At 31.5% G+C, this 24,100-nt stretch overlaps 1 protein-coding gene across 1 annotated transcript; it reads left to right on the forward strand.

The window, feature by feature from the left end:
- The first annotated feature begins 19,145 nt into the window (after positions 1–19,145).
- Positions 19,146–20,553, forward strand: LOC105803907 (uncharacterized). The gene is made up of 2 exons (XM_052623444.1): positions 19,146–20,074; positions 20,166–20,553. The coding sequence occupies exons 1-2, from the start codon at positions 19,592–19,594 to the stop codon at positions 20,217–20,219; spliced, it is 537 nt and encodes a 178-aa protein (XP_052479404.1). The 5' UTR covers positions 19,146–19,591; the 3' UTR covers positions 20,220–20,553.
- Positions 20,554–24,100: the final 3,547 nt, after the last annotated feature.

Here is a 24,100-nt window from a genome sequence, read left to right on the forward strand (position 1 = left end):
AAATTGAGAAAAATTTTAAATAAAATATGAAAAATTTTAAATAAAATGTAATTGAGACTACTTCTAATTAATATGAAAAAAATATGAAATGAATTGAAAAGAAAAATTTGAATTGAAAAAAGATAAATTGAAATGAGACTATTTGTGATTAATATGAATTTTTTTTTGTATATTAGGAAAAAATAAATTTAAATAGAAATTAAATAAATTTAAATGGAAATCAAATGAAATGGAAATGGAAATGAAAATGAAATGAAATGAGAAAAAAAAGTTGAAAGGACAGGGCCTGTGTCAGGCCTGCATCAGCGTCAGAGGGCCCATTTGGCCTTTTATTGGCCGGCACCAGCAGCTCTGGTGCGACGCGACCTAACGGGTCAGTACCTGAAACAATTTTTTTTCCAATTTTACCCCTGCTCAGCCACTATGGCCCCCCACTATATATGGGGTACTTCAACCTAAAACCCGATCACCATCGCCGATAACTGCCGCTCATCATCGACTGCCACCGTTAACTGCTGACCACCATTATCCTCCGTCGATCGACGACCACCGATCACCTCCAAACACCTCCGACAACCGTCGTTCACCGTCGACCACCGCCGATCACTCGATGGATTCTAATCCTAATATTATTTTAAATGACAACCACCATATTGTTAAAAATGTGAATAAGGTAAACGAGAAGAAAGATGTCCCACTTAATTTTAAATATTCATTTAAATTTTTTTTAAACGAGAAATATAACATTCTATATTTACTATAAATGCAGGATCAATATCAAATTGTGAGACTCTAGTTGCAAGATCCCGATTATTTTCCCGATCGAAGAGTTTTACTATATTTGAACATCGCAGGTTTTGAAGTAGCCGTGTACATTCAGATATCTGAGCTACAGGTGGATTTAATATTGACCTTATTTGAAAGATGGTGCAGGGAGACACATATGTTCCACCTCTCGTGTGGGCAGGTAACTATTACACTGCAAGATGTAGTAGTCCAACTGGGGATGTATATAAACGGCGAAGCAGTGATCGAGCTTAGAAAAGTGCTCAATCTGTTAGGCACTTACGAGTGGTTAGTTGGAAGAGTGCCTCCCAACGATGAGGAAGGACGATTAACCTATATTAAATTTACTTGGTTAAGAGAAAACTTTCAACATCTTCCGAGCAGTCCAACGCAGATGAACTTTATCTACGCTACAAGAGCGTTCATTCTGCAACTTATAGGTGGGATACTATTGCCGGACGTCAATCAAAATAAAGTCCACATCAGGTATCTAGTTAGGGCCATGCAATATTGGCATGCTTATACTACGAGTTTTGTCAAGCAACAAAGCCGTCTACGAAAACAATGGGAGGTTTCTGCCTTCTACTGCAGTCTTGGGCGTTATACCGAATGTCATTTCTGGCATCAGTGAGCCACCAACCGTATGTGTGGCCACTCGTGAACAGGTAAATATATAGTTCAAATTTGTCATCTGTTTTTTAATTGTATAGTTTAGTATTGTCATTTTTGCATGAAAAAATAATCTAATAATTTATTCATTTTTTTAGATGGGCAACTGTACCGAGAATCCAGAGATCGTTCACCGTACCTATGTACGGTATGATGATAGATATTCATTCTAAGGATGGCGTAAAATACGCTTCTGAATCTTTCTTTTTTAAATATAATAATTGCACAAAAAAATTAACTAATAATGTGTTGTCTATATTATGTAGTTTCTATGGATACCATATGTCGAGGAAGGGATCGCAGCGCTCATGCCATCATGGGTTATCGAGTAGCAACAACTTTTCGTGGCAAATATTCCATTGATTCATTTCCATATGGTGGAGTGGGACGATGAAGGTTAAGTATTGAGGCAGTTTGGTTGCGCACAACCTATCCCGAACCCTCCCGTTAACATCAAAGAAGTGCACGGAATGGACAAAATGGGTTTGGGTTGGGACGTTTTAAATTGGACTGAAAAATATGAACCGTATATCTTTCTGTGGAATGATCGACATTCGAGGCGTCTTCCCTTGTATTCTTAGAGGGAGGGTTATCTCCTACGTGTGAGTATGCAAAATGGTATATGGCACACGGGAAGCCCTTTATATTCCAAGGTCGTTATATGCTTATCCCGGAAGACGCGTAACTGAAATCTTCCCAATGGAAATAGAGGAACGCACGACTGTGTCGTAACCGAGTTCCGTAATTTGAGAACATCGAAACTAATTCTGCCTCGAACCCTGATCTTGAGCCCCAATATGAAGCATTCGACTCGTCATCATACCACTTGGAGCTCGATCGAGAAGCACGTACACCTACTACTGAGGATATTTTTCCATCGACACCTCCAGTCACGCAATACCCCTCAACTCCCAATTATGGTGTATATGATTATGCTACTTTTCTAAGTACACCGAACGGGACACTGGAGGCTGGACCGAGCAACTATCAAACACCTCAGTAAGGAGCACATCATTGCCGACGGAGGCAGTCGGACCGTTACACGCTAGCGCCGAGAACGTGCCGAGATCACGACAATTTTAATTTTTATCTGTAAATATTTACTTTATTTTGTAATTATTATGTTTTTAGTACTAATTTAATTTCTCTAAAATAATTATTTGTTTGAATAAATGACTTCGAAATATTTAATAAAAATATATAATTCGAATAAGTAATAGTACACAACAAATTAAATTTGAGATACAATAAAATACAAACATTCTAGAATATTAATACACAAAATATAAAATTCAAACAAAAATAATACGCACTAAATTAAATTTAAACACCAACAAAATACAAACAGATGGGTAAAATTAATACACGAAAATTCTAAATTCAAATTACATATAATACGGACTAAATTAAATTTAAACACCCAATAAACTACAAACAGATGGATAAAATTAGTGCACAAAATTTTTAAATTCAAACTATATATAACACACACTAAATTAAATTTAAACACCCAACAAACTACAAACAGATAGGTAAAATTAATACTCGAAAATTTTAAATTCACACTACATATAATACGGACTAAATTAAATTTCTGAGATATAAAAATACAAACATTCTAAGAAATTAATACATGAAAATATAAAATGAAACCTTAAATCTTAAACAACTACATTAAATTTACAGATATAAAAAAATACAAACATTCTAAAGAAATAATACAATTATTTTGAATGGTAATTTCTTCACAATTAGTCGTCTTCTGCTTGAATCAAGTCTACGTTGCATCAGTACCCCACTTATAAGTTGCAGAATAAACGCTCTTGCACCATAGATAATGTCCATCTGCGTTGGAAATCTCGGTTAGCCATCTATGGCGCGGAAAGTCATCCTACCCTTAAAGGCATAACCTTTAAGGTTGACATGACAGTATATAATTCAACTCCGTTAAAACATGATAGTATATAATTCAACCCCGAAATTCGGTTGTACACTACAAAAAACTCTTATCTACAATCTACTACAAAAAACTCATTTGAGGATACACTACAAAATACTCTCATTTTGATGGCTTTCTCAAAAAAAAATTTCTCATCCATTTATACTATCAAAACCCAAACCACCCACTATATATAGAGTGAGGGTTTGGTGTTGGTCATCTGATTCCCAAAATTAAGAAAACTAATTTTTTTAATACTTGGTGGCGGCCATCAGTGTTCCAAAGTAAGAAAAAATATTTTTTTTAATGTGATAAAGTTGGTGCTAGCCATCGATGTCTCAAAAAAAAAAAATTCGAGACCCGAAAAAGGTGGTGTCAGCCATCAGTGTCTTAAAGTAAAAAAAATGCATTGAGAGCCGAAAAATGTACTTGTGCCGGCCATCTACTTGTCAGCACCCAAGTTTTTTTTTAAATGACATTGGTGTCGGCCATCAGTGTCCCAAAGTAAAAAAAAAACACCTTGGGAGCCGAAAAATGTACTTGGTGCCGACCATCTATTGTCCAGCACCCAAAATTTTTTTTAAATGACACTGGTGCCTACCATCAGTGTCCCAAAGTAAAAAAAAAGTGTCTGGGGACCCAAAAAATATACCTGGTGCCGGCCATCTACTGGCCACCACGCAAAAATTTTTTTTTGAATGTATTTGGTGCCGGCCATTACATGGCTAGAACCAATTTTTTTTTCAAATACTGGTATTTTTGTATATCAGTATGATACGATTTAAAAAAAATAGCCTGGTGCCGGCCATTGGGTTCCCAAACTTAAAAAATTCATTTTTTAAAGCCTGACACAATCATCAGGTAATGATGGGGCCAAAACACAATGTGGTGCCAACCATTGGGTTCCTAAAACCCAAATTTATTGTTTATTTCAGGTCATTTGGGTGAATATTTTTGAACTAGGGTCATTTTTGTAAATATTAAATTTTTTTGGGTTAGATGGGTAAAATAGCCCTTTATTTACCAAACTAGTACAATCAGATTCGAAAATTACATTCGACACTTTTAATCTGGTAGCCATCTTCAATCTTTCATCAAACGTTTCCATTTCAGTCCATTCTGCATACATTATTTTTTCTTTAGAGCCACCGCTACTACCGACAATGAAATCGTCCGAATCTCTTACGATAACACTAAAGCTCACCTTACCATTGGAGACTGAGGCATCAAAATTGATTTTAATGTAATCATTCAGGGGCTTAGTCCAAGTTTTACAAATAGGGGTAGTTGGAATCGCTGGTAGCTCAACTAGGTTATGGATTCTAAAATCTTGACTGAGATTCTTAGCCCTTTCCCACACCACACATGCATCATCTTCTCTACCTTTAAAGATAAAATTATTCCTGTTGTTCCTACTATTCTAGAGTAACGTGAAGAAATCAACAGCAACCTTCAACTCCATCACACACAACACGTCTTTCAGCTAGTCAATGCAACGAGAGCAGTTCCCCTAAATCAATTGATTGTCAAGGCCTCTGAAAGTCAGAATGGCACGAGCCGAGGGGCAGTCCTTTAGTGCGTGTATGAGAGTTTCCTACTTGGCCTCACACCTTGGACACTTCTTCACAAAATTTTGCCGAATGAGCGATATTTTATCATAGGTTGAAAGGATATCATGGCCCACCCTCCAGTTGAACACCTGAATCTACGGGAGCATCTTCAACTTCCATATGATTCGCCAATAAGCTCTATGTGGACCGAAGCGAATCTTCTTAAGGAGAAGCTAGGAGTAAGCCGATTTAAAAGTATAAAACCCATGAGGGTTATGAATCCAAACCCTTCTGTCATTTATGCCATTATCTGAAATGGGTAAATTACAAATCTGGTCTCCCACCATCCTTCTAAAAAGCTCGATAACCCTCTTCTTATTCCAATCTGATCGGTTGTGGTTCCACAAGTCTTTAACCACTCTTTCATTATCGGATAGTAGTGAGTGGTGAAGGGAATCCCCATTTAGTCCCTCGAACCCCCAATTATCATTCTGAATATCAATAATTTTGCCATCCCCTACAAGCCAAACAAAACCATTCTCAAGAGCTTTTGCTGCCTTAGAAATACTTGACCATGTGTACGAGGGCTTGTCAACCTATTTGGGCCGAAAGATGTTCCCATTTAGAAAATATTTAGAGTTAAGAACCCTGTAACATAAAGTGTCTTTGAATTGAGTAAGTCTCCACACTTGCCGACCGAGAAGAGCCATGATGAAAAGGTGCAAGTCGCAGAAGCCAAGCCCTCCCACACTATAATACCATATGTGTGCATCAAACAAACAAATCATAAGTTATATATTGACATAAACACATCACATTTTGCTATAAACTCATTATTAATCACATCTCACAACACACAAGCACTATTTGCAAGGTAAAACAAGATCGAGTAAGAAGGCTTACACTCAGAACTTAGGACAGGATTTTAGGCTAACCTAAGCTCTTGATTAACTCTATGAATCATGTTTACATGCAACACTCCAGATCACTCACCGATTTAGCTTTCGCTCGATTGCCGAAAGCTTAAACGAGCTTCTCCTTACCTTTCGCATACAAATTAAAAACAAGGTAAACTAATTATTAGCATATGTTACTTAAACACGATTCTAAACATCTCATATATCATATTATAATATATAAAAATATATTTTAAACACCTACGAACTTATATTTCAATTTTCCGAAAAAATCGTCACATATGAGCATTCAAAAGGGAAAATCATCAATTTTCTAAAATCAGTTAATGATATGTTAAATTGAATTTAAAACCTTTTAATCACATCAAAATAAGATGAAAATCATTTAGAAAAAATATTTAACTTAGAAATCTAAATTTCACCATTTTCAAGCTCATTTTCGACTTAAAACTTTAAATCCATAGAAATCTTATTACAAATGATCAAATCTTGATTTGCAAAAGCAACATACATAAAAATATCATCAAGAATCAGAATCTAACCTTGATTGAAGAGGAAAAACGAATTGAAGCTTTAATTGCTTGAAAAACGCTTGGAGAAGAATGAGGAAATTAAGTAAGAATTTGAGCGTTTTCTTTAAAATTGAGAGAAAATCTAGTGTTTGGGAGGTGAGAAAATCATAATGATCTGTTTGTTTAGAGAGAAAATGCTTAGATTGGTGTTTGGAAAAAACGCAAATGAGAAAATGAATGAGGGAATAAAACGTGAATGGGTTTTATAGTTGCATAAAAAAATTGATTTTTAAAACTTGGATTAATTTCTTTTGGGCACCTCTCAAGTTTGAACCTTCTACAAATTAGTCTCTTTTAATTAAAACATCTTTTCTTAATTCTTTTTAAACCTAATTTTATTTTTAAAAAATCATGTTAAAGTAATCATTTTCCAGACGCTTAGTTCTAAATTGCTTAACCTAATTTTAGACCACTATTATTATATTTTTATTTTTATTTTTATTTTTATTCCACAAAATTAATTCTTGGACCCAAATCGGCTACTCATTCCACTAACCCGAACCTACTAGACGGAGTTTTTTGGATGTGACAAAATATTTGTGCATTACTACAATTTTTATAAGAAGAAATTGTAACGACCCGATAGTCAGGGATATCAAAAAGAGCATTCTCAAGACTCCTTTCTCGTAAATCGAATTAAAAATATTTATGAAACTAGTTGTATAGTTAATTAGGGTTTGGTTAAGTAAATTTGCATGAATTAAGAGTAATTAGGTATAAGGACTAGATTGCATATAGCGTGAAAGTTGAATTATAGATTAAAGAAAAATTAAAAGAATTAAAGAAGCAATTATGCCATTGTTTTTAGTAAGGTGGCATAAGATGTGAATTTATTATATATATTATAATAACTAAAGTTAAAATATATATTATAATATGTGTACTTAATATTTAAGTATATATATTATATAATAAAACAAATGAATAAGTAAAAGAAATAAAGAAAAAGAAAGAGAGAAAGTAAAATGAAACAGAAAGGAAGCAAAGAAAAAGAAAAAGAGAAAGAAGAAAGAAACAGACGCAAAGGCTTTGGGGTTTTAAAGTTTCAAGTTCAACTGGTTAGTCAATTTAATCCCCTTTTTCTTGTAATTTTTATGTTTTTGGAATTCTGGTGTTTAGTACTACCCGACCAATGTCGAAACTTTAGCAATTATTGAGTTTTTAATGTTGTTAATGTTGAATAATTTTAGTATTAGGGATTAAATTGATAGATTTAAAAGTTAGAAACGAAAAATCATTGAATTGTAAAATAAATTGTAAATTTTGAGTAATAGGGACTAAATTATGAAAATATCAAAATTTAAGGATTTAAATGAAAATAAGGAGTTAAATTTAGTTTAAAGTGGAATTTACACGAAAATAAAGAATTAAATGTGAAGAATAAAAATTAGTCTCGGTTTAGGGACTAAATTGAAAATTAGGCAAATATTGAGTAAAAATTGAAATATTTAATATGAAATTGAATTGTGTTGTATTGATAAATTTTAATTGTTTTAATTCCGTAGCTAACGTCGTACCGGAATCCTCGACTAAAAAAGGGAAAAAAAGTCGACGTGGAATAGCTCGGAATTCTTAGTTTGTATTTCTATAATCCGAAACTAGTTATTAATTGTTGTATTTTTAATTTAATACTTATGGTAAGTGGTTGAGGTAAGTATTTGGCATTTTGATATTGAATTGAATTCAAGTTCATGGAAATTGATTGAATTGGTATATATATTATGATTGTATTGATTATTTGAATTGAATTGAATTCATGTGTATATGTGATTATATGAAAAATTGATATTGGATATTGATTGTTTTTGAATTGTGAAATTAAACCCTATTAAATGTATCGGGCTGAGTCGGATATAAATGGCATGTCATAGGATTGGAAGAGTTCAGGGATTTCTTCGACTTCGAGTCGATGAGGCACTGGGCGCCAATTTACTTTGGTTTAACCGATGAGACACTGGGTGTCAATTTACTACTTCGAATTATCCGATAAGGCACTGGGTGCCAAACTGGTGTGTTGGTTGCATCTGTGTATCTGTCCGAATTCGAGTCGTGTTAATAGGGGTAATTAAATAAAACGGTACTATGATTGATATTGGATGATATTGTATGTGGATTGAAAATGGATAGTGAATTGAAACATGAAAAAGAGACACATGAATTATGTATTCATGAATTGAATATTGTTATTGTTTCAAATGATATGTGGTATAAAATGATGTATTTATGTTTTGAGTATTGAATGGTTAATGCTATTATATAAATAAATGTGGATTTTAAATATTCAATTGTGCTTAATATTTAATTGTGTCTATTATATTATCTTGTCTTTAAATATTCAGATTATAGAAATACCACTGAGTTTTAATCAGCGTACGGTTTGTTTTCCGTGCGCAGATTAGGTACAGTGATTTTGAAGAGTTGTATTTGAGGTTGTGAGCATCCATCTCATCACATCTCCAAGTGCTAAGAGGGTATGTTTCAAAATTTTGAATAGAATGGCATGTACTTAGGAAGATCAAGTGTGTTCCAAGTAGTAGGGACTAAAATATAAGTTATGACACTTTGTTTAAATGTTTAAATATATTAATGATTAGCCAAAATCACTTTGACGCCAAATATAATGTCTCTATATCAGGTTCCTTTGGTCGAACCAGGTATAAGGGTGTTACAGAAATAAAATCAAATTTTCCTTAAATCACATTGACCTTACTCACGACACAAATCTTACCATTACTTTTCGTCTCAAGTAATGCCACTTTATAACATTTCCTTCGACTAGGAAGTAGGGATAAATTATTATAGACATGAATGTTGACCACAATGTGCGTCCCACTAAAAACCCCTATATATACCTAGACCTATTCATGGGTTGGGCCACCCAATCCGACCCAAAGGCCAATTCGAAAAGTGGGATAGTTTGGGCAAAAATATTGGCCCGAAAAATAGGGTTGGGTAAAAAAATAAGGCCCATTTAAAAAATGGGCCAGGCTTCGGGTAAGGCATTTTTGGCCCAAGCCTAGCCCGGTCCGAATGCACAAAAGAAAAAATGCTATTTTTGTTGTTTTAATGTTATTTTCTTGTTGTTTTCTCCCTATTTTGCTACCATTTCACTATTATGTTACTAGTATTTTGTTGTTATTGTTTAGATATTGTATAACAATTATTTTATTGTTAGTTTTGTTATTATTTTAGAGGCATTTGCTTGTTAAGTTGCATCTATCTTAATGTTATTTGAGTATACATATATTTTTTAATGTTTTTAGTATTCTTGATGTTTTATATAAAAATAATATAAAAAATTAATACGAGCAGCCCGACCATGAGCACCCTTTTTGGGATCTGCCAAGGTAGACAAGACATGAATGTTGATCACAATGTAGGTCCCACCAAAACCCCCTATATATACCCCTTTTGGGATTTGCCAACACATTGTTAAAAGAGGTAGAATAAACTTCAATATTCTCATAAGGCATTGTACATTCTTGGATCATCGAGCTAGTAATTGCATCCTCCATCCCTTTGTTTCATTTGCAACAGCTACCACCTATAGGGTCAACCTGCAAGTGGTATACGATCACTTTATAACCTACCTCTTGACTAAGGGAGGAGACTATTGTTAAACCTCTACCTTGATGGGGACACGTGGCATCATGAGAACTCACCGAAAAGACCCGCAAGCAACCCTCCACCTTGTACTGTCTAAATGGATGTTTAATGATTAACTATCCCCCTCCCCCCATGGAAGGAACTATCTACTTTTGACCACCCAATTGAGTCCTTTGTTAAGCCATCAATTATTAATGAGTGCACTTTCCTTAAGAGGGGACCACCCGATAATCATCTCCTTTCCTTCTAACAAAGCCTAAGAGGCCAAGCCATTTTCTTCTCCCTTTCATTTCTAATCTTTCAGACCTCAGCCCCAATGTAAGTGAACTAGTCTTCCTCGTCACCATGCCTTCTCTTTCTTCAACTTCATTGATGTTGTGTATTAACAAATTAAAATTTGCAGGTGAACCACTTCAAAATAGTGACAAAAGTGTAAATCAAACCATATGTGCTTATTATTTACTTTTCTTCAAAAAAAAAAAATCACAACTCACACACCACTAGTAGAAATCTAGAAGCAAATCATTGACATACATGCATATATTACTAGCACGCAATTCATACAACTCAATCTCATGACGTGGGTATAAGGTGAACATTCTTGGTGACCAAACGCTAAGTTTTACTCGATTCTTTTTTTGGAAGGGTTCTACTCATTTGTTTTTATCAATTTTCTCAAAATTGAATCGATAGTCGAACCATTCAAACTATTAGTTTTTGGTTCGATTGGTTTAACTAGTTAGACCACAAATTCAACCGTTTAGAAAATTTTAAAAAAATCTAAAATAAAAAAAATCTTAAAATTATAAACACAAATAAATAAAATATTAATAAAAGCATCAATTAAAGATTTCAAATTTAATTAAAAATTTAAAAGTAAAATTATCTAAATTCCAATATTCATCCAACCAAAGTTAAGTAAAATATAAACACATTCCAATACAAAATTAACTAATTAAAAATATGTTAACAAAGTTAAGTAGTTAATAACTAATTACAAACACCATAATCAAAAGTCCAACAGTCCAACTTAAAAAATAAAATAGACTAAAAACATTTTAATGAACTTCATAATATTTCAAATGTCTTCATTATCATCTTGATCATTGATTCCACCACCACCACTAAAAGATGAAAGATCTAAACCCTCTTGAACTACAAAAACTTCGTCATCAAAAACAAAATCCTTATTATCAACATTTAAGTTTAACTCATCTAGCAGAAGGTTAAAAAGAAAAATAACAACTAAAAGCAATTGGTTATGTAATTTGATTTTCACCTATGTTTATAGGGCCTTGCCTAAAGAGATAACCCACTATTCATCATGTGGCAACCTCACACTTGTGTAAAAGATCTAGATCAGTTCCTAATAAAGTCTAAAAAACCATACCAAAATGCACTTCCTTTTGAACAAATTAAGTGCTAAAAAACTCTTTTGGTATAAGCACATAGACAAATCTCTGATATATGAACCTAATAAAGTCTAAAAATTATTCAAAAATATTCAAGATAAGTCTTGAAGTTAGTCGATCCAATCTCCTTAATCTAGGGCATTCGATTTTGCTTGATCCAACTTGCAATGATTTGTCACTCCAAATGATTGATCTTCAAAGATAGGCCAGCACATGTTCACAAGATCAACAAAGCCATGACCCAACTGTTTTGTTTTAAAAGATTATCAATTTCAAATACGGCAAGTTATGAAACCTGAACAATTTGTTCAACTTCTTTCATAACTGCCTCAATACAAACATTTACTAACCATTAAACATTTTCATTTTGTTCAATTTCAACGACCTTAGTTCTAACTCTTCAAAGTTTAAGTCTGGTTGTACTGAACTCTCATCTTCAATACATTCATAGTAGATAGGATCCAAAATGTTGTTGTTGAAAGTTCTACAAAATAGAACAATATGGTAAAGTTTCAATGTTTCATTTAATATATTTAAATAAAAAAGTAATAATATATTAGTACATACTTATTCTTCAAACAAAAATTTATCATGCACAAAGCCAAGGCCATTTAACCTTTAATGATCTAATTTATTTTTTTCGTTTAAATACACTGTAATTTTGTTCACAGTCGAATGATGAAGCTGTTTAACTTAAAAAGTACATAGCCAACTTTTGAAAATTAGGAGTACCATAATGAAAAAACCTCCACCACTAATCCAAGAAAAATATATTACAATCCTATAGATAGTGAAATAACATATTAGATCATATCAAAGCTACTATTATGCTCCTGATCAAGAGAACATCCTTTAACCACTCTTATACAACGTCAAATATGTTTGTTTGCAGAAATAGATGAAAATCCTTTCATGAAAATTGCGTCTTGAGGATACTTCTTAGGGTCCTTTTGACTAGGTTTAGCTTTCTTTTTGCCTCACATTGCAGTATTATCACTACAATATCTGATCTCACTTTCATTGCTATTTTTACATTCACCGCAAATAAACAAACACACCGACCATTCAAAAGCACCCTTAATCACATATTAAAATATTAGGTTTAACTAATATGCAACTGTATGGATATCTTGATACAATTAATTTATTTATCTTCCAAAATCTAAGTATTTTGATTTTAATTTTTATCAAGTTGCATGTCACAGATTTAAAATGTTTTGAGGCCTTTTAATTTCAAGGTTGGGTAAGAGTATTTTATTCAACATTTTGGTGGGCGTCCTTTTATTAGGCTTCATGCCCATTATATATATAAATATATATACCTATTTATATTATGGGAATAAATTATATCATCATACTTATAAAATATATAATTTTAGACATTACTAATAAAATAGCACATTACTAACTTTTAAAAATATAAAAATCTTATTATATATTTATCCATATTTAATAAATAAACATGTTTTCTTCTTTTATAATTTTTAAATCATTTTAAATTTTTGATCGGGTTTTATTTTTATGCAGTCAATTTTTAATTCTTTTAATTTCTAGGCAGGTAAATTTTTTATTTTTTATTTTATTTCAACTTTTAATCAAATTTAGGAATTTGATAAAAACCACAAATGGTGGTTATAACATTTTCAAGTTTTGAATTTTTTTACTAGTGTTTCTTTTTTTTCTAGATTGATTTTAGTTTTTTTTCAATTTGTGCTTATGATTTTTTTTAGTTATTGATTTAAATATTTTCAAATTTTATTTATTTTAGTTATGATTTTTTTCTGGCATTCAACGTTTTCTCTCTAAAATTTTAATTATTTTAATTAAATTTGAATTAAATAAAAATGATATCGTATGTGATTAAGTGTAGAATAATATTTATATGTTTTTAAAAATTGATGATGTGACATTATTTTATTAATACTTAAAAACTATATATTTTAATATCATCCTAATACAAGTAATTGTGTTATATTATTATAAAAACCAAAAAAAAAGATAAATTACAGCATGCAAAGAAAAAATCATATTGGTAATGCATGTTTAGCGCATCAATTGCGCTAGTCCATCTCCCTACACCCAACATCCGATTGCCAACCACCTCACTTTCTAACGCTGCCACCACCTTACCACTGCCATTACTAACCCGACAACAACTTCACCAGAACAACATTCCACTTCCCTTTTATAAGTAACAAACAAAAAAAAAATGTTAACAAATTGAAAATTACAGCAACAAAGAACATAGCAGCAAATTGAGCGAGCCTTTCTGTTAACACATCGCCATCACCCTCCTCGTTCACCATCTTCATCCTTAGAATCTGTGAAAGATTGAGAGCCTTTGTAATGATAACTTGGAATCTGTGATGAAGGATCCTTGTAGTTGAAAAAGTAACTCATAGGTTTGCTCATGCTAAATGCTTAAGACCCATTTCCTAGAAAGTACTGCTCCAGAGCTCAAAACTAAAGGCTTTGAAAATGAATGCCCCAATGCAAGTAACCCTCCCCTAGAAAGAGAAAACAATTAGTTTGACAAGCTGGCAAGAATCTATATTTCTAATTAAATTCTCATAGGATATTTAATGTGTTATGAAGTTCTTTACTTTAAATAATTAGACATTGTTTTCCCTACTACTAAATTTACATGAATTTATAGAGTAAAATCATTGAAATTGAAGTAGGGAGACTAAAACAATAAAATGTGTATAATAAATGGTCCAAATTAAGATTTTAACCACATGTTTGAACAACTCTTACTTCTATTAACCTAAGACTTACGGCCATATAGGCTGAGGTACAAGTAGGGGACCAACCTATGCATTGCGGTAGTCTCTAAATTAAGTTGACTGCATAATAAAGTTGTTAAAGTACACTGCATGAAATTATTTTTTATTATTAAATGGTACAAAATATTTCATCATTCTTTAAAAAATTGGTAATATATATATATATATATAATGTTTGCTGGAGAAGGAAGGATTTTAACCATTCATCAATGGGGAGTACTAAGAGAAGCAGAAGACCCACATGTGATACTCCCTCCGTACTGTACCCCAAATTTTACATGGAATGAAGTGGAAGGTAACAATAACTATTTAAATTACAATTGTATCAACCAATAACTTATGTTGGGTTAAGCCATTTAAAGCTTAAATTTAATCCAAATCTGAGTATTAGAGAAAGTCTTGAATACAAAAAAATTATCATAGATAAGAGCACAAGGAATGATATTATGGTCCTAAGTTAAAATAATTGAGAACACATTTTCATTGGCTCCACTGGAGATCTTCTGATCCAACATGGGGAAACGAGCAAATTTCTTTGGACGGATTAAACAATGTCTCTTTTCCACTCAAAAGAAACGAAGAAATTCAAAGAAAGGAAAAAAAGGGGTTTTTCTTTTTCTTTAAGTTTCTTTGAAAATTTTCTAAGATAAATCATAAAAGGTTGAAGCAGTTGCTGCCAAGATAGAAGACAGTAAAATCTTAGATATGAAGCCCCAAAGGCGAAAAGTTGGTGTGTTTGTGTGTGTGTTCAGTACTCGTGGTTCAGGCCATCCCTAGTCTCACCCAAAGGACACTGTGTATATTTTGGATTCAATGTGGGGAGTTTTGACTGGTCCTCTTTTGCAGGCACTGATTCATGAGAACCCACCACTTGTCAATACCCCATTTGGCTGAATTTTATTTTTTTTAGAATTATTAAATTTTGGGTCATGTGAATGACAACCATGTCCTTTTATGAGTAAAATTTCAAATCATATCTTTTAAAAAGTAGAGAAATTTTCTTTGTGTTTGTTCTTCTCCCCCCTCCCCATGTTACTCAGACCTACCATAGCTCAACATGATCTTTGAAACTATTTATGTTTTATCTGTCTTTTTCCCAAGTTTTTTAAAACAAGGGGAAATAAAACTTAAAAAAATGACCCTCAGACTCCATAATCCAAATGAATGTGTGCCCTTTCACAGACCCTACACCTAACCATATTGTTGATATTTAATTGGATACTCAAAATCCATGCGTTGCTGTTATGTTAGTGCCAATAGGTAAAGAAAATGAGGCCCCAAAAAGGTTGATTCACTTTAATCTAATCAATTCTTAGATTTATTTTTAAAGGTTACATTCAACGAATTTTAATATTCGAAATCAGAAAAAATGTTATACAACATCTGCACTTTTTCTATAAAAATGATTATCATCCCAGTTTAATATCAAAATATATCACTAATTTTTAAAATACTTTCCTTCAATCCTATTACTTATTAGACTGTTAATGAATATCTGACCCGATGTCATACACAATTGATGGTGAAATGTACTTTGCCTGTCCTATTAGTTAACATCTAAACTTGTATTTTGTCACCTAACACCATTAGTTTGTGCTGACGTGGCATTGATATCTAATCCTAAATTGACACATGGAAGCCTCTCAATATGATATGTGGCAAATATAAATTAACAATTTAAATTTTTTTTAAAAATATAAATCAAAATAAGTTTAAGTATAAACTAAGTATTTTTTTGGACAAATTTAAAAAAGTAAATTACAAATTAAAGCAATACGTATTGAAATACAAGTCGAAGTACTAAGTAAATATAAAAAAATTAAATACTTTGGATAAATTACATATTAACTCAATTTAAAAATATGTTGGAGTGAATTTCCGGAGTTGGCTGACAAAAGGTTGGAAAAGGTGAAAAGAAAAATAAATAAGGGGGAGAGTTGTCCTCTTAATTTTGTAGTACAAGACAAGGGCCTCTATGTTAGGAAGAGAAAGAGGTCTGCACGTGAGCTCTTACCACTATCATACACCGTGCTTACAACAACTACTACTACTAGTAGAGATTGTCAACCGGCCTTCCCTTTCTTACTACACAATTTTTTCAATAACCTTGGTTGTTTTTAAGAGAGTCGAAATCTTTGGTAAATTATTCAGAAGTGTTTATTTTTAATCATAATTATTGGATAAGATTGATTTTGAAACAAAATATGACAAATTTATATATTTGTATTTTTATCCTTGAGTCTCTCCTACTCACATTTATATTGAATTAAACAAATAACTTTTTTCTATCAATTAAGCTTTTCTTTGAAAAATATTAAATTAGAAATAAATTTTAAAAAATGAGGTTGGTATAAAAACGAATTAGGATTTGCTTCAAATTTAATTTTATTTGATTGAAATTTTTTATGTTATGGAATATATATATATAAATAAATTAATACTATATTAAAATATAAATGTAATAGGGCAATTCCATTTTGTATTGGTCAATATGTTCCATCCTTATCTCAAATCAAAACATATGTTTTGTCTTAATTGTTTTAAATTAATTTTAATTATTTTATCTTAATTGTTTTTGTCTTTTATAATTACATTAAAATAAAATACAATCAAGTTACTGAACGTAATTAATAACTTAAAATTTATATTTGCGTATAAATATATATAGTATAATTGAAATATATTTACATGTATATATAAATCTTTTTAAATGTATAGATAAATTTTAAATAGTATAGTAAAATACATCAATGCATACCAATATTAGAAAAAATTGTACATCAATTGATACAGTACAGCATGCTTGAAAATATTATCAATTTTTTAATAATTTTAACTGAAATTATAATTAATTTTAAAATTTGTACATTAGTTGTAGATGAAATAAAAATTAATAATAATAAAGAAGACTTGTATGGAAAAAAGGAGACGTGGTTAATTTAGAGTAGGGGCAGAGATGGGAGCAGAGAATAGGGCAGGGGAATTTTACTCTTTTTAAAAGAAAATTAACATAAGGATTAACGAAAAAAATGTATAATGTTATCAATACGTATAATGTATATCTTACAATCATATTCCCACCTCTTTTATACAAACAAAATAGAGTAGGCAAATGGGGTGACCCGTTCCTATCGATTTATTCCTAATGTGATTAGTGTAGGTACTGATGGTTTTGTTGCAAAGATTGATGCTCAAATTGATATCAATCGTATGCTATGAATATTTGTTCTCTTGGAACTTTTATTGCTGATTGTAAGTTGGACCAGGTTTGACTTCAGCATATTTACATGGAGGGGAATCCCGTTGCTGACATGTTGGGGAGTAGCGTTTTGAGTAGTCGATTTAGTAAAAATTGTGACAGCAATGATCTTTTGTGTTTTTGCTCTTTCCCACCGGACTTTTTGCAGGCTGATGCCTCTGGTATGGCTATGTACCGAACAGTGCTTTAACTTTAATGATTAGAGGGGGGGAAAAAAACACCTCTAAACCAGGATAAGAGTGGAGGAGGTAAATAAATCACAAAGGGAGAGGAAAAAGGCAAAAAAGCTAATCTTACATAACATGTACAAAATCTGAATAGAAGTTAAAAAAGGAATTTCATTTTATAGAAAAAAGAAAACCCTCAGATCACGTGGTCCTATTGATCAGTCGGTGTCGCCAGCTCATTCACTGCTATATTTTACTAACAAGTCGAAGCATGGTCAAGCTGAAACCAAATGCAACTCAATCCCCCATCCTTGAAAGTGCCGCTGCTTCTCTCTGGACCTCTCTGCATTTCTGAATCTCTTTATTTTACTTTAATAAAACCCTACAACTTTTAGCTAAAAACATTCAATGTCCTTTTTCTTTTTTACCTTATTCCATAAATAACACTGCTGTTGCTTTCTTTGCCAGCAATGGCAACTGTTTCCACCTCCCTAACTCTGCCTACAATAACAATGGAAAACAAAATTAGGTAATATTTTCACTGTCTTCATAATTAATAATCTGCATGCAATGAGCCACAAGTTTTAAAAAAAGTAAAATTACTTGTTTTGGCTAAAGTTTTGTAAACTGTCCATCCAGCTAGCATATGCTATTCTTGAATGTCAAATGCAATGCAAAGAAAGAAACCCAATACCAACTTTACTAGTATTAATTAACCACGATGCTTATCTTTGTGGTTCACAAATTTTTATATATATGCATGCATAGTGGGGGTGTGACTAATGAGTGTATGATAAAATTCTAGAAAGGAAAAAGTGAAAACGGATTTAAGACTAAAAAACTAAAGACTGTTCCTTGGAATCTTCATAGAAAGTTTTCCAAGTGTGTTTGAGAAACACGAAGCATAAGGGGATTGGTCATATAGAAGAGGGTAAAGAATGTCAAAACCTCTCATCTTTTACCCTTTTTTTATTTTTTATTTCTATGAGGTATCATCATTCATATTTTTTTTATATGTATATATACATGCAGATCAACCAGTACTGATGGATGGGATTATGATGATGAAGGTCAAGCAAGTACCGCTAAAAAATGAATTCCAATGTGGTGTTCCCACCTCCAATATTGCCATTTTTTCATCTTAATTTGGTGCTATCCTAAGTGAGCTTTGTTTTTTTTTTAAATTCTTAGAATATTTTTCTTTTCTTTTATTATATAAAAATATTTGAACAAAATACAAATGATAGTGGCACTGCGGAGGTGGGGAAGCAGAAAAGAAGGTAAAATTTGAAGATTAAATTGAATTTTTTTACAAATTTTGAGAGTTAATTTTTAAAATATAATTAATCTAAAACATATAAAATTTAAAATTAAATTTATTATTATACAAAATTTTTAACTTTCACCTCACTCACCAAAATTTTAACTATACTCAACAGAAATGGGAAAAAAAAACAATTTAGAATAGTTGATTCACCTTTTGTTTATCTTTTTCTACTATTTTATTATTTTATCGATTATGGTAGAGCTTTGGAGAAAAAGAAAGCTTCTTAGTAACTTCACCTTCGTGCAGTCTCCAAGAGAAAAGAAAAACAGTAAAAGATGTTTTTTTAAAATAACTAATACTTGGAGGATTTTGTATTCAAAGCTGGTCATCATTGAATGCCAATTCTGGCCAGAGAAAAACAAACATAAAAAGAAAGAGAGAGAGAGGCAATTAACATGTCAAGACAAAAAAAAAGATCACATCATGGGCATAACATGCATGAATTCAAAAAAACAACCATACATCAAGCTCCCCATGCTTCCTTATATATAAATACGAACTTCTACTCGGTAAGTTGTAATAGTATCAAGGGAGGGTCCCTATAGAATTTATTAGGTTTTATTAAATTTTTTCCTTGTTTTCCATGTTGTTTTGAAAGCTCATGGCATGCTTAGACATGTATAATTCGGAGCACAAAGGTCATCATCATCACTGCCCCCCAATGAGTCCAAGAATCTCATTCTCAAATGATTTTGTTGAGACTCAGCAGGTTATGAAGCAAGAGAGGAACTCAAGGGAGGCTCCAGTGTCGTCAGACTTTGAATTCTCAGTATCTAACTACTCCATGATGAGTGCTGATGAGCTTTTCTTTAAGGGTAAGCTTTTGCCATTTAAAGATAATTGTAACAATCAAATGCAAAGGACTTTGAGGGAAGAGCTTCTTGCTGGAGATGATGATGATAATAATGTGACACGAACGCCTCCTAAGGGTTCCACAAGGTGGAAGGGATTTCTGGGGCTCAAGAGAACCCACATTGGTTCCAAAAAAGCTGATAAGATTAATGAAGTGTCCATGGAGAGAATGGGTGACAATAAAAGGTTTGCTTTTGTTCATGAGGACACCCAAGTCGTCAAAACTTCACAGGTAAGAAAATAAAACAAACCCTTTTGTTTCATTTATGAAGCTAACTATTAGGTTTGTTTGATCTGATTTCATCAATGCTCCTTTATTGCAGGAACTTTTGACTGAAGGAGGGTCAGGTTGCAGGAATGTGGAGATTGGAATATAGTTACATTTCTTGAAGGGCATCATAACTTGTAGAAATGTGGAGTATTTTTTTTTAAAGGAAGATTGGAGGGTGGCTTTCTTTTCTTTTCTTTTTCTTTTTTTTGAAGATCTAAATTAATTTGTAATAGTGGGGTTGGTTTGATTTTTTTTTCTCTGCTTCATTTGGGATTTTACTGTTCTTATTTTTCTTTTGTTTTTTAATCTCTTAGGATTTGGTTGTTTAGCTGTTCCTTTGTACAAAATGTTTTAGTGTAATGTTCAGCAACTGATAGATCTGTATTAAGTCATGTTTTTCTGGCTCGGATCTACTAATGTAATTTCCTCTTTGATTTGGATCTGTTCATGTATTTTACTGTTATTATTATTATCATTGAAAGTTGGGATCTTGAACGGATAAGTGAACTTATAGCATTTAAGTATTGACATCGATTGATTAAAAATTATAAACATTGATTGAGAATATACTAAGAAAAATGGCTTGATATCCTTTCTCACCTAAATTTTTAAACTTGACACGTAAAAGTGTGTAATGTATTAAAAGTGAGATTAAGTTTTAATTTTTTACTAAAAAATAACAAATTCAAGAGTAAATTGATTCTATTATTAAAAAATTATCCATTTTACTATTAAAATTTGGTTTTATATGTCAACATGGGGTACACATGTATTTTTTAACATTACAAATGGATAAAATTTCTAACAGAAACAATTAATTTGTTCATTGATTTAACGCGGGCAAAATGCAATTCGACTCTTAATACAAGAGTTTCTATGATACTTTTATTACTATCAACAATTTGTTGCATTTAATTAAGTGGAATCAAGGACGGGCAAGTGATTAGTTATAAATAGGGATGGCAAAAAACCCCAAATCCAACGGATTCTAACCCAACCCGAATCGTTAGGGTCAATTTTTTTTTTGGAAAAATCGGGTTTGGGGTGGGTTTGGTTAGGTGAAATGTAACAACTTGATTTTCAGTGGTATCGGAAAATATGATTTTGAAATCTCATTTTCGTAAACCGAGTTCATAAATATAAAATATGAATATTTACGGAGTTAATATAAAAATATATTGAAGAATGGTTGAATACTTTTGTCAATTAAATAGTTAATTAAGGCTTAGAAAATAAAATGTAAAAATCCAATCACTATAGAGTTTTAATTGACAAAAGACTTGAGAACTTATATGGCAATTAATCAAAGGATCAAAATGGAAAATATTGATGATGACGACATATTCCACTAAAGCTAGATTATAATTAAGTTATGTTTAATTAACTAATTAAACAAGGCTAATTAAATTAATCTAAGACTATAGTAAAGATAGTGGAAGATTGTCATCTTCCATAATGTTCAACGTTCAAAACGCAGGAAAAACCTAAGAAGAAAAGCTTTGAGTTCATAAGCATTCGACCATTAATTTGGTAAGTACACCAAGGCTTTTTTCTTGTAATTTTTATGGATTTGTGATCACGGGAGCTTAATTTAGCTAGCCCATGTACCAATTTTATCAATTGTTAAAATTTTAGCAAGTTTCCATTGTTAATAATTTGATGTAGACTTGAAATTGATAGATGTTGAGGTTAGATTATGAAAATGTCTAGATTGTAAAATTAATCTAGCTTATTTGTTAACCTTCTAATATTAGGGACCAAACTGAATAAATGTAAAATCTATCATGAAATTAGGTTGGAAATAGAAAGTATAAGTCCCTAATGAAAATATCTGAAATTAGATTTTAATCCAAAGCTAGGAATTGAATGTTATGCATATCCGAATTTAGGGACTAAATTGAATAAAATGTAAAATATGTGGGAAATCAAAAAATAAATTTATTTAGGATCATGCATCTCATGATATTGTGTAATAATGTTTGGTATTGATTCGGTAAATAAAATATTTATATAGATCAAGTCTTGGATCAAAGGGGAGCTATCAAGGGAAAAACAAAAATTATGGATTACTCCCTCAAGGATCCACTCGTTTTGTATTTTGGAAAGCTAAATTCAAATGGAACTTACTACCCTTCTTTGTGTTATATTTGTGTGCTTGTGTTTTTTTTATCCACGCTTGGACATGGCTTTGAATATTGATTATGTTGGCATACATGGTTAGAAAATGAAATGGACTTGGAATGAATTGAAATGAATTAAGATTGTTGATTGATATGAAATGGTATAGGGTATGAATATGAAAATGTGAATGATCACAGGGTAGGATATGTAAATGTGGATAATTATAGGGTATAAACATGTGAAAATGATTGTTTACAAGGAATGGTAATGGATATATGTATAATTGATGTCCATGTGAACTTAGTAAAATATTAAGATACCATTGGCATGCCAATAGGGTCATATGCGCACTTGTATGGTAACGACCCGATTTTTAATGGTATTGAAAAATGTGGTTGCAAAATTTTATTTTCATAAACCAAATGTAAAATATGAATATTTACGGAGTTATTATAAAATATATTAAAGATTGGTCGAGAATTTTTTGTTGAATTAATAGTTAATTAAGGCTCAGGGACTAAATTGAAAAAGTCCAATCGCTATAGAGTTTTAATTAACAAATAACTTGGGACCCAAATAGCAATTAACCAAAGATCCAAAAATGTTAATTAAACCATTTTTAATCAAGTAATAGTGGATGATTATGGCATGTTCATTAGGCATTATTAATGACTAGTTAAGTTGATTAAACATGATTATTTAAGCTAATTAAGTTCTAATTAAACTATAAATAACAAGATTAGTGGAAAGAAAGAGAATGTTGCCATCTTCTTTACCCTTCCTTACCTGTTTCACCCTAGAAAGAAAAGAAGAAACCCATTTATGAGGTTAAACCATTCGACCTTCCATCTAGGTATGAAATCAAAGTCCTCTTCTTGCAGTTTTATAGATTTGTGATAATGGGAGCTTTATTTAGCTAGCCCATGTACCAATTTGATAAAATGTTGATTAATTTTTGATTAATTGATGAATTAGACTTGAAATTGATAGATTTAAAGCTTAGATTATGAAAAGGACTAGATTGTAAAGTTAATTTTGCTTGTTTGTTAACTTTGTTATATTAGCTACCAAATTGAATAAATGTAAAATAAGTCATGAAATTATGTTAGAAATAGAAAATATAAGGTCTCTAATGAGAATATGTGAAATCAAATTTTAATCTAAAGCTAAGAATTTAAAGTTATATCTATTCCGAGTTTAAGGACTAAATTGAAAAAATGAAAATACGTGAAAAAATTGAATAATGAATTTATTAGGATCATGCATCTCATGTGATTGTGTGAAAATGTTTGGTATTGATTTGACATAAAAATATTTATATAGATCAAGATTTGATCAAAATGGAGCTAATAAGAGAAAAGAAAAATTACTAATTAGTTCCTAAAGGATTCACTCATTTTGTATTTTGAAAGGTAAGTTCATATGGAACTTATTACTTATCTTTATGTTATATATGTGCTTGTGTTTAATTTCATTATACTTATGTTTGAACATGACTTGAATGCTAATTAAATTAGCATATATGGCTAGATGATGAATTGGATTTGAATGCAATTGAAATGAATAAAAAATTATTGATTTATATGAATTGGTACAGGGTATGTAACACCCCATGCTCGACCCAATTGTTGGATCAGGTATGAAGCGTCATGAGTCAAAACTATCAAAATAACTGCACCCTTAAAAAAAACCAACTTTCTAGTTTTGGCGGGTACCCACTTGCCAGAGCGGTGTCCCAATAATTTGAAAACATATAGTAGGTTGAAAGCAAATTAAAAATAGTATCAGACTACTTAAGAAGATAAAGGACATGAGTAACTAGCTTTTGGCTGAAGCTTCAAAAATATCCACAATCTCGAATAAAAC

Source organism: Gossypium raimondii, chromosome 11 (genome assembly GCF_025698545.1).
Source record: "Gossypium raimondii isolate GPD5lz chromosome 11, ASM2569854v1, whole genome shotgun sequence".
In the NCBI taxonomy this organism is placed as follows: Eukaryota; Viridiplantae; Streptophyta; class Magnoliopsida; order Malvales; family Malvaceae; genus Gossypium; species Gossypium raimondii.